The sequence below is a fragment of the Polypterus senegalus genome, chromosome 13, assembly GCF_016835505.1.
Source record: "Polypterus senegalus isolate Bchr_013 chromosome 13, ASM1683550v1, whole genome shotgun sequence".
NCBI lineage: Eukaryota > Metazoa > Chordata > Cladistia > Polypteriformes > Polypteridae > Polypterus > Polypterus senegalus.
This window is the reverse complement of record NC_053166.1, coordinates 140,080,484-140,092,896: the sequence shown is the minus strand read 5'-3', so window position 1 is coordinate 140,092,896 and position 12,413 is coordinate 140,080,484. Positions and strand designations below refer to the sequence as shown.

At 37.0% G+C, this 12,413-nt stretch overlaps 1 protein-coding gene across 5 annotated transcripts in view; it reads left to right on the top strand.

Moving 5' to 3' along the window:
• Window positions 1-2,240: 2,240 nt before the first annotated feature.
• The window catches only part of nsmce1 (NSE1 homolog, SMC5-SMC6 complex component), a 37,776-nt gene continuing 27,603 nt past the window's right edge, over window positions 2,241-12,413 (top strand). For 4 of the 5 annotated variants that reach the window (XR_005636311.1, XR_005636312.1, XR_005636310.1 and 1 more), the window contains exons 1-4: window positions 2,241-2,428; window positions 3,432-3,557; window positions 6,908-7,029; window positions 7,250-7,327. Coding sequence is in view for 2 of the 5 variants with exons in the window: in XM_039776145.1 (XP_039632079.1) it covers window positions 3,440-3,557; window positions 6,908-7,029; window positions 7,250-7,327 (318 nt within the window). In the remaining 3 variants the exon portion in view is untranslated. Of the gene's footprint in view, window positions 2,429-2,880; window positions 3,052-3,431; window positions 3,558-6,907; window positions 7,030-7,249; window positions 7,328-12,413 lie in introns of those variants that run through there. The other variant, XM_039776146.1, reaches the window with a different exon arrangement.

Here is a 12,413-nt window from a genome sequence, read left to right as displayed (position 1 = left end):
GCCTATATAAAATGCATGCATAAAAGGATGTGGGAGAAAAAAAAACACAAGACATGTGAAGAACATACAGATTCCAGATGAACAATGACAGGGTACTGGACAATGACCAGGGCCTGAACACATGACTCAACACTAGCCACTGTGTTAATTTGACAATTTCAGAAAAAATAACTTTCTACTTGGTTGCATTAAATCCAGTTTGACTCCGCTCAGAATTATACATTACACGCATCATAAACTGATTTGCATGTGCGTCCTGCAATGCTTGCCTATTTAACATTCATTCAGCATGGATATTCTCAAACACAAAGAAAGACTACCTCAGTACTGGCCAAGGCTGGCTACCTCAACTACAATACCTTACTAAGGGATAGAAGACATTGTGCTAAAAAACTGTCCCTGCTAGGATCCACAGATGTATCAATGTGTTTTGGCTGGTTTACTTCCCCAAAAAGGGCTGCACTTCAAAATACCTTAGCAAAAGCCCGGGGCAGCAAGGGCTACTCCTGCACTTGTCCTTTGCCCCCACATAACTACGTTTAAAAGGGCTGCACAATTTCCTTGAAAGAACTTCCCTTTCAGACTCATAGCATGCCACACTTGAATAGCTTTATATTAACAATCATCAATCATTGCTTAATGTCAGTAATTAATCAGACAACTTCAGCAAGGTTATACTCAACCTTCACTTCAATCATCACTTTTGTTTACTTGCATAAACAAGTGGTGTAATATTAGATATGAAAACATAGATTCTGAATGATTCATATCAGGGTCACACAGCAAGCTTTGTATCATGCAGAGGTGTTAGCTTTAGTTGTTGTAATCTTTACCTTCTTACGCCAGGTGTGATGCTTGTAAACGTTGGGATGGTAGACGGCAAACTACACTTGTCTTCTCTCTCTGCCAGCTATGACGTCTCTCTCTCTCTAAAATGCTTTTTAAAAAATCCTGTGAATTTAAATTGACTTGCAAGCTGCTTTATGTAATGATAAGCTCTAATAGTCCGGCTGATTGTTACTTTAAGTTAATTTTAGCTAAACATGAAAAAAATTAACCTTAAAGTTCCAAGCCTGCATTTCACATATTCTTACAAGCATAAACACACTGGTTAGATTTTTCAGTCTAAAAGATACACATTCTAATGGTAATAGCTTCTCTTGTATTTTCTTTTACATTTGCATGTCCCCAGAATTCTCATCTAGTCCCAAATTTGTCTCTTTGAAAACTCTGTACCTAATTTTATTTTTCAAAAAAAAAAAAAAGATTAATTGGTAATGAGCTCACTTGAACCTTGCCTGCTATTTGGTTAACAGAACATTTTGATTATACAATCTCAGCTTTCCCATACGAGCTCTGGACACACAGCTTAAAAGCTCTATCTAAATAATCCTAAAATAAAATGCAAAAATTCATTTTGAGTCATATTTAATATACTGTTAATGAACTTTTTTTATCAGCATTAAACCCTTTAATAACAGATTTTGGTTAAAGACATGAAAAGATGGTTTACAAAATGCAATAAAAAAGTAAATCAGGAAGGTGCATCTACTATTTCAAGGCATTGCATTGTACTGTATGTGTATATATATATATATATATATATATACACACACACACACAGGTATGTAGGTATGTGTACGGTTTATTCTTTGAGAGGCACTGTCAGGTGGTAATAATGTGACTTGAATGCTGTCCGTTTGCTTGCTTAATCTGCTTGCCTGTAATTTATTTTCAAAATCACTGAAACACTGCAATGGATGGTGGCTAAAGTCTCTTTAGTTCCCTGTAATTCAATTATCTGACTCTAGAATTTAAATAAAATATTTTTTCTTTTATCTTTTCATCCTTTACAAAATCCTTTTTGCTGTGATCCCATTTTGTTGTTCATACGAATTTAACTATGATTTTTTTTTAAAATCAAACTTGTAAAATTGTTACCGCATTGTCTTGTTTGCGAGAGTTTTATTATAATAACCATTCAAACGCAGTAATGCACCATACAGTGGCACGAATTACCGTTCCCCAGGACATCGGTTCAACATAAACACAAAAAATGTACGTTTCCTTTCTGCTAACATTACTCCACACTGCAGTCCGTCCGCTGAATTAGGAAGCAGCGAGCAAAACCCGACTTTTCCCAAAAGACCCCAGCCAGCAGCTGACATCCGCAGCTGGGCTATGGCTTCGCTCTGTTGACGAGCCAATCAAAATGCACAAGTCAGTGAATGTGCGTTGCGCGCGACTCGTGCTGCATTCTGGGAAAGCGGGAGATACGGGTTAGAAAGGCGGAGTCACAAAAATAAACGTTAATAAATATATCATCACTTGATTTATTAGTGGAGCCAGCAACATTACATACTTTAAACTTTTATTCTCCAAACGTAGCTTCTGTTATCAAAGGGGAAACTTAAGAAGGGACACTGAGGTAAGTTTCTATTAAGAATAAAAACTACCTATGCTACATTACAGTAAATAACATACCGAGCGGGCTTTTCCGTCTGGCCTACACATGAAATATTTCTTGGTGAGATTGGGATAGTTTGTGTAAGTAAAGGAATTGTTTTGTTGTTAAACATACGTTATTATGCGCGTATCCAAAGTGCACGGCCACAATCGTGATCCTTCTGCGGGGGCGGAGCAAATGAGGACCCAGCCAATCATGACGTACTTTTTTGGCGACTGGCCAATAGGCATATACTGTGAGTAGGACTTTGGGCATTCATGTGGCGTAACAAGTTTTACTTCCGTGTTTTAACTTTTATTGAGGTGGTGTTATTAAATAACAGTGCAAAGTTTTTCAACATTAATACAAACATTTTCTTTAACATCATCAGTAAATGCTGTTGGGGGGAGGACGAAAAAAAAAGTGTTCATATTTAAAATTGCGAGTTTGGTTTAAAAAAAATCGTTTACTTGCCAATCACGTATCCACTGCAGTGTGGTGGTAGGTTGGTGGCAATCTTGAGCGGGACGCCACCTCACCGAGGGCACACTCACGTATTCTGTCCTTCACACACAACGAGATCATTTAGACGTGCCATTTACACTGTAGGACATTATTTTGATTTTCTTTAAGTACATATTTTCCCGTAATAATGAAAAAGATTGAATGTTTTGTCTATGAAATATTAAGCGTGCATGTAAATATATTTAGATGATTAACAAAAGTGTTTTAAAACATATTCAATTATTGAATGTCCAAACCTAACTGCTGTCAATTTTCAAGTAAAGAGTAATGACAGGTGTAAATTTAGCATGTTCAGTGGGGAATTGATTTTGACAGCCTCCATAGTGCACAGAAATGTATTGCAGTTGGATTGAAATATACGGCACGCAGAGGGAAAGCAAATCCTTGGCGTATTCTGGAGAAAAGCTACTTGTTGTTTGAATGCATATATTATCAGGTAACAAGTCAAATTTTATTATAGTGTTGAGGATGCCGAAAGATCTGACTGAAAGCCATAGAAGATTTTTGCAAGAAATGATGAAATGTGGTATAATGGATGTCTCAAAGTGCAATTCTCTTTATAAAAAATGCTGTGAAATACATAAAGGTGAGTCTTTACATTTTGTGGCACCTTTTAGTGGTAGGCAAAACAAAAGATAAAAAAAAAATCATTACATTGATATGATGCTTTTCTAGACTTTTAAAAGTGATTTACATATAGACAGCATCTGAATAATGCATTGGTAGCCAATTTGCACCAGCATATGCACCACACATTACTATTAGGGGTGAAGGGGTGTGAGAATTATAGAATGGGTTATTAGGGGGGCCAAATGGATGAGGCTGTGATGGGCAATTTATCCAGGACATTGGGGAAACCCTACTGTTTTTAAAGATGCCCAGGGATTTTTTTTATGACTGTGGAGAGTCAGGACCTCAGTTTTACATTTCATCCAAAGGATTGCACAATTTTTTGCACGGTATGTGTAGATCCCAATGCCACAGTGCTGTATTGACAGGCAAAGATCACAGGGTAAGCACCGCCAATGGTTTAACCAACACCTCTTCCAACAGCAACCCAGGCTTTTCTGGTGGTTCTCCCATCTAAGTACTGGCCAGACCCAAACATACTTAGCTTCAGGTGGATTACCTGATCTGAAGTGTACGTGGTACAGCTGCAGTCTAAGTGGTTGATGGTGTGTGGATATTCCAAAACAGACCTTCCTCATTTTATATAGCATTAAAATGAGAGACATTACTTAGCAATATTAATCCATTTCCTGTGTCCACTTTATCCAGTTTTGTGGCATGAGATTTTGAGCATGTCCTGGCTGCATTGAGCAAAAGGGAGAGACCATCCCTGGAGTCACCAGTTACAACACAAGAGTAAAAGTACACTGCTTACATAAAGATGACTTTACAAGTGTCGAAGCCAGGCAAATGCATTCCGAACAGTGCAAAATCTGTGACTACAGATACAGGTGTCATTCATTAACAAATGGAGATGGTATTTGTTAAATTGCACATTGCACAAAAAAATTAGAGTGCTGCTCAGCAATTGTTTCTTTCAACACCAGTGTTCACCTGGGTTTGGCCCATGTTAGTTACATGAAGATGCTAGTTCCAAGCTCTTTCTTTATAACTTTCTTTGATTTGTTTCCCCAAAGTATCAACACATGGTATCCATGTGCAGTGTTTTACATTTTTTTTTATATTTGCTTGACTATAATGTGACAAGCACCTGCTGCGGTCTGTCTGCATTAAACAACTGGGCTGTCAGTGGACTGATTTTGTTGAAATTTGGCACACCTATTCTTTAAGGACATGTATTGTGAAAATCCCATTTTTTGGGATATCTTGAATACAGCATACTGTATAGTTTTGAAATTTCAAAGTCTCATACAGAAAAGCATTAGCGAATTAGCAAACTTGTCTTTTTTAAAACAGAGAAACGTTCTGTGCTCACTTCTAGTGCTAATTGAAGTAAGTTAGCTGTAAAAAAAAAAAAAACTCTGAGTATGAAAAGGAAATAAATTATGTAAGTGCCACTGTATAAGCACAGTTTACATTGCACTATAAACAATGTCACAACTATTTTAAAATTATATCGTCAGAAAAATACCAAATCATTATAACGTATCAGAAAATCTCCAATGGTTCGAATCAGACAATTTCAACAAAGATCAACAAAGAATTTCAACTTTCTATCAAGTACTTTTTTCATTAGTGTTATATTTAAGGAAGTCTGGACAACAGTTAGTCATAGACTCTCCCCAACTAGCAATTATCATGATAGCACATCAATTGATGCTATTTTTACATGACTTGATTTGAACGCTTTTGTCTATGAAAGCTATTGAGCCACCACAAACCTATTTGCAGTAGGATTTTAACTACATGACATTATAAAGTGCTGTTAAAAAGCACATTCCGTCTACTAATGCATGTAATTTCATTCTGTTATTACTATTATTTTTGTGTATGATTTACTGTTAAAAAAAAACAAACAAAAATGTAATAAACGATTCTTTGATGAAGTCAGTAAAATTTGAAACTTGACTAAGCCATTGCATGCATCCTAATGTGTAGATTAGCCACATGTCGATTTTCTAACTTGTTTTTTTTTCAGTCTGAATATGACCTAAACACTGCATTTAATTCTGGTGTTAATGTTCTCAAATTCAGAATTTTCTTTTGTATTGTAAAATTCCCCTAGATAGTGCTAAAAACTGTGATGTTTGAGTTTGAATGTAAGGTAAAGTAGAATCCTTGCCTGATAACACAGCATATTAATAAAGAATCTGCAGGATTCACTGCCTAGTTTATACTGCTTTATATATCCAAAATTACAGAGTATTCCTTAATATTGTAAAGTGTAAATGGTTAATGTATTTGTGTCTCAGGCCTGCTTTCTCTTTAATATTTATTATAATTCATTTTTCCTCAGTTTCATTAATAAATCTGATACAGTAGTTGCAGCTGTTACATTATCTTTTACCAGAATATAAAAAACAAAAAACAGAACATGCCTGAGCCTGGAATGACTAATTTGAAGGTGACATGTAATTATGACTTAAGTACTCAAGCAATTTAATAACTTTTAACATATATAATTTTATAGTTAAAAGTTTCTTTATAGACCATTATGTATCCTGTAGAACCTGTAATACAATGTTGTAAATTTCTTGGCAGTATCCATCCATCCATTTTCCAACCCGCTGAATCCGAACACAGGGTCACGGGGGTCTGCTGGAGCCAACCCCAGCCAACACAGGGCACAAGGCAGGAACCAATCCCGGGCAGGGTGCCAACCCACCGCAGGACACACACAAACACACCCACACTAGGGACAATTTAGATTCGCCAATCCACCTAGCCTGCATGTCTTTGGACTGTCGGAGGAAACCCACGCAGACACGGGGAGAACATGCAAACTCCACACAGGGAGGACCCGGGAGGCGAACCCGGGTCTCCTAACTGTGAGGCAGCAGCGCTACCACTGCTCCAACGTGCCGCCCGGCAGTATACTACATTACTTAAATTGATCTATTCAGTCTATTAAGGTGGATTCTGTATTAACTATAATCATTTCATATTAACATAAAGATTAGATGTATATATTGATGCTTCAGTGATTATTTATCACAAATGCATGTTTGGTTAAGTGGCGATTACAGCTGTGTGTATGTGTGCAAGTAGATATTGTGATGAACGTGAGCCACATGTAGGGCTAATTCCTGTCTTGTGCCCAACAATGCCAGGACAGTCTGTGGATCACATTTAGAACATGAATGGATATTATATATGGGTTTAAAATGAATGCCTACTACTGTCTAGCTTTTATTTTTACATTATGGGTTAGGTGCAATCCAGTTTTTATTTCAACTGTGAAACTAAAAAAAAGTCATAAAATTAAATGCAATAAGTAAATATGCATTGTCTGCTCTCCATCCACAGCCAATTATGTTCCTGATAAACTGGATGACTTTGTAAATGAAATCAACACTCCTCTACAACCGATGTTCATGCATATTAGATGTGGAATGTCTGAGGAAGATGGACAACAGTATTATGCATTGGTAAGTTGTGCTTTGTTTTTAAATCCATTTTATTAGATTAAATTGATCACACAAAATGTATAGTATACACCTGTTTTTACTTTATTAAATTTTGTAATTGGCGACTAATGTTCAGTGGATTATTTATGCAGCTTTACAAAATAAAATTTATAAAATAAAATATTTAGCTTTACTTTGTAGGATACATATTTTTCACATTGTTTCATGTGCTGCTTTTCAGGTGAATCTTGCTGATACAGAAATAACTAGGATGGCAACAGATTATTCAGACAATGAATTAGAATTGTTTAGAAAAGCTGTGAGTATCTGAAAAGAACACCTATGAATTCATTGTTGTGTTTTAATTTGTTATTGTAATTATTTTCTCCAAGTAAGTGATAATTATTTAAAACGTAGGGAGCTGACTATAGTTTCCTTCAGGTGCTCCAGTTTCCCCACCCAATCCAAAGACATGCTGGTTACGTGCACTGGCATTGTTAAATTGGCCCTAGAGTGTTTGTGTGTTCACCCTCTGATGGACTGGTGCCATGTCCAGGGGTTGTTCCTCTCTTGCACCATATGCTTGCTGGTATAGGCTCCAGCTTCCTCACAACCCTGCCTTGGATAAGCAGTCAAAGAAAATAAATGAATGATGGTTGGATGGAACCAATTATATATGGCTTTACATTGATGACATGTAACCGATTTTTTCACTTTTATATTGATGCCTTATAGCTATTTTTGCTTAGGCAGTATACCGTATATGTTTAAGTATCTAATGCTGGTCCCCAATTTAATTTCACCTTTTACTGAACTATTAATACTGGACATAATAATGTAACATGTCTGGCTGTAATTAAAAATATAAATCATCATGTTAAGGCATGTAGAGATATTTTGGACTGTTTTTCAACCAGAAGCGCTATGTGGAACGTTTCTTAATAGAATCATGAGAATGTATTATTTCATTTAATCATTATTGTTGAGATACCACAGTAATTGGCAAACCCATAAAAGGTTTAGTGAGTATCTTGGTATACTTTTAAATGCCACAATTTATAAATTATTGATATCAATGGTAGTAATAAGGTATAAAACACTTAAGACAGTTTCAGTTTTAAGAAAATCCATGGTGTTTAGCATTCCATGTGCCTTTCATGGTGACAAAAACTTATTAAAATGACATAATATCATATACTATTTAAATTAACCTTTGTTTCCTGGGTGAGAAAGTGGGAGGGTCTAATTAATACTAAATAATAAACTAATCTTTTTTGCCCTTAAACTTGTTGCATTTAGGACATAATTAGCGTAAGCATTGGAAGCTTCCTTGTATACAATATTATTGTTTGTTTTCCCTTCTGGTGCAGAGAATGGCAAATTGCAAAAAAAGATTCCAGAAACAATATGGGCCCACCTGGTATGGCTTATGACTATGATACAAATAGTAAGAGAAAAGCATTATTAAAGAAAGGTTTAAATGTAATGCACAGGAGTTAAACCCAGATTTCTTGGTTGAAAGACACATGTGCCCACTGTCCATCACACCACCCCAATCCCTGTATAGTGGGATTTCCCTGTTGATAGATCACTGTATTACACTTTAGTATACACCTCTCATGAGCTTAAAACTTTATAATGTCTGTGCCTGGGTATTATCTATATATAGATATAAATACAAATATATATCACATATAAAGTAGGGGTAGCATGGAATTTTGGTAGCAAGTGCTGCAGCCACACAGATCTAGTGTTCTAGGTTTTCATCTTGCACTGGCTAATTTTGTTTTTGGAGTTGGCATTGTTCTCCTTGTATCTATGGGGGATTTTCTCCAGATACTCTAGTTTCCTTTTGCATCCCCAAAGATATACAGTTTAGGTTAATTGTCAATGCTGAATTGGCCCTTTGTGAGTATTGGTGTATGCATGAGTTGGCTTTGTGATGGACTGGCACCATGTCACTCATCATCAAGTCTGTCCGTGAGAACCTGAAATACAAAGAGGACTAATTCATTTGTGTTAGGTAGAATGCCCAGAGGGGACTGGGCGGTCTCGTGGCCTGGAACCCTTGAAGATTTTATTTTTTTCTCCAGCCGTCTGGAGTTTTTTTTTTTTTTTGTTTTTTCTGTTCTATCTGGCCATCGGACCTTACTCTTTTTCTATTTATTTTGTATTTTATTTTTCTTCATTGTGTAAAGCACTTTGAGCTACTTTTTTGTATGAAAATGTGCTATATAAATAAATAAATGTTGTTGTTGTTGTTCCCTTGTTTTGTGTTTGCATACAGCTTTGTTTAGATAATGTCACCTTTTACCTCCCCCCAGCTTCCCTGATTTTGAGTTTGAGAATATTATGATGTACAGTGTGTGTGTGTGTGTGTGTGTGTGCATGCATATTAGAACATTACAATAATTTTGGTGGAGCAGGCCTTTCAGGCCAACAACCTTGTAATTTATATTCGCCTAGTTTCTTCAGAAATGACATCATCAAGTATTGAAGTTACTACTTATTTCCCGGGCAACATAAGCATGTTGCTATTTTTAAATTGTTGTTATTGGGTAATTTTTATATATATTTTTGGATCCTTTGCAAAAATGAATTATGCATTGACTGTAGGTCTTAATGTAAACAACACTAATGATTCTTCCCACATCTTCAGTGATATGCAGGTTTGATTTATCAAGCGGGGTCATTTTTGCTAAATTGCTTGTAATTTGACCTCTCCAAATTAGAATCATTGCTGTTATTGAACTATCTGGAGTATAAACACATGTTTGGTCTCTTTGTAAAGGTAACATTCTCTAGTTTCACCCTTAGTAGTCAGAATCACTGTAGGTGTGACTGATCAAAAGTTATACACATTAGAACTCACAGAAAAAATGATTTTTTTTGTTCTCGCCTAAGTTTTTTTGTGAAAATAAAGGCCTCTATAGCTGCATTAGGTAGGTGGGGACAGAAACACACTATGTACCAACAGAATAACTTGTTGACTACTCACATTTCAAATTTGAAAAGAATACCTGTAAAAATGACATTTTACACCAGTTTTTATGTGGGCATGCCCAGGGGCTTTTTAGAGGGACCTATGGTTTATCCATTATCCACATTTTGGAATGTATGGAAAAAGTGTAATAACTTTTGAATGCTTCAACCCACAGATATCAATGAGGGCTCTACTGAAAGCTTACACCTAAAGGAATCTATATCTACACACAGTGTCACTCTATTAGTTATGGAAATTCATATTCCATAATAAAAACAATAAAAAATACACATTTCAATATAAAAATAGTCAAAACAAGTCTTATGGGCTAAAAATATATATATATATTTTATTTTTTACTTTTTTTTAAATAAAATGCACACAAACTATATACATTTTTTTACAAAATGTTACAACACAGCTCAGCGTTTTTCCATGTGCCACTGATTGTAGCAATCCCACCAGGCAGAAAGCACAAGGGCGTGTCACATGTCGCTCTCTGCCATTAGACGTCACCTGGTCCGACTGATCACTGTCACGCCGCGTACATGCATCTATTACTTAATCGAGAGCGTATTTACGTTTATCTGTACTTTTATCCATATTTAAAATGCGAAAAAACTAAGTGAAATTACAATAAACAACCACGCACCAAGTCTGCAGACTGGCACAAATGCCAGCTTCGCGCAGCTCCGATCGGTTTTGTTTACAAGTTAGCATGGCAAGTTACATATCGGCGTGCTCAGCTGCTCATTGGCTGTAAGTTTGGAGTGTCACTCACAGCGTCCAATCAAACTGGTAGATTCTACCAGGGTTTGGAGTTGTGCGTCATCGTTCAGCTGTCTGTGACACGCGTTGGCTATACGAGGTGCCAGTCACCCCCCAGACCCCTCGTAATTGGCCAACTTAGGTGTCAATCAGAAGCTAACACTTCCTGTGTAACATGCTTTAGCATGGTTATTGCCGACAGAAACAAATTACGTCTGATATGACCAATAGACATGAAAAAAAATGTCGGAGCTAGTCTCGTTAAGAAACGTTTTCTGGAGATTTTGTTCCTTTGAGGATCTATCGTGTGTTTTGGACCTAATCGTTTTACTGAATTATATTCCCTGGAGCCTTACGGACAGAATGAGATCAATGTTGCTCGGAAATATTGATGTTTGACTTGCAGAGAGCCTTCAAAGGTAGGAAAAGTCAGCTCTTAAAAGTATTTACTTCTCTGTAAAAAAGGATTTAGTGTCAGTGCTGTGGTTGTTGTGTGTCAAAATGGTTTATATCATCGGAAAGACGAGACTCTGAATTTTCATTTGATGTGTAGTATGTTGAGGTGCATGACAGAGGGGCATGCACACATGGCTGTGACATGATTGTGACATCGTCCAATCGTCGTTATGTACCGGGACCGGTACGTGTGCATGTTAAGGGGTTAATGAGAGTAAATTAGCTGCATGTGCACAGGTGTGTGCTTGAGTGTGCTTTAACATGGTCTAAAGACTGCTTTGTACCTTATGTTTTTTGGATAGGCTTGGATTAAGTATGTTTAAGAATTTTATGTTATATGTGCACCCACAAAGACACTCACCGGCCACTTTTATTAGGTACACCTTGCTAGTACCAGGTTGGGTGCCCCTTTTGCCATCAGAACTGCCATAATTCTTTGTTGCATAGATTTAACAAAGTGCTGAAAAATTTGTCAGGGATTGTGGTCCATATTGACATGATAGCATCACACAGTTGTTGCAGATTTGTCGACTGCACATCCATGAAGTGAATCTCCCATTCCACCACATCCCAAAGGTGCTCTGTTGGATTGAGATCTGGTGACTGTGGAGGAGTTTTGAGTACAGTGAACTCATCATCATGTTCAAGAAACCAGATTGAGATGATTTGAGCTTTGTGACATGACGTGTTATCCTGCTGGATTTAGCCATCAGAAGATGGATACACTGTGAACCTAAAGGAATGGACATGGTTAGCAGCAATACTTAGGTAGGCTGTGGCATTTAAACGATGCTCAGTTGGTACTAAGGGGCACAAAGTCTGCCAAGAAAATATTCCCCACACCATTACACCACCACCACCAGCCCGAACTGTTGATATAAGGCAGGATGGATCCATGATTTCATTATGTTGATGCCAAATTCAGACCCTACCACCTGAATATCGCAGCAGAACAGGCAGTGCTTTTCCAATCTTCTTTTGTCCAATTTTGGTGAGCCAGTGCGAATTGTAGCCTTAGGTGCCTGTTCTAAGGCTAACAGGAGTGACACCGGGTGTGCTCTCCTACTGCTGTAGCCCGCCTGCTTCAAAGTTTGACGTGTTCAGCATTCAGAGATGCTCTTTTGTATACCTTGGTTGTAATGAGTGGTTATTTGAGTTACTGTTCGCCTTTCTATCAGCTCAAACTAGTCTGGCCATT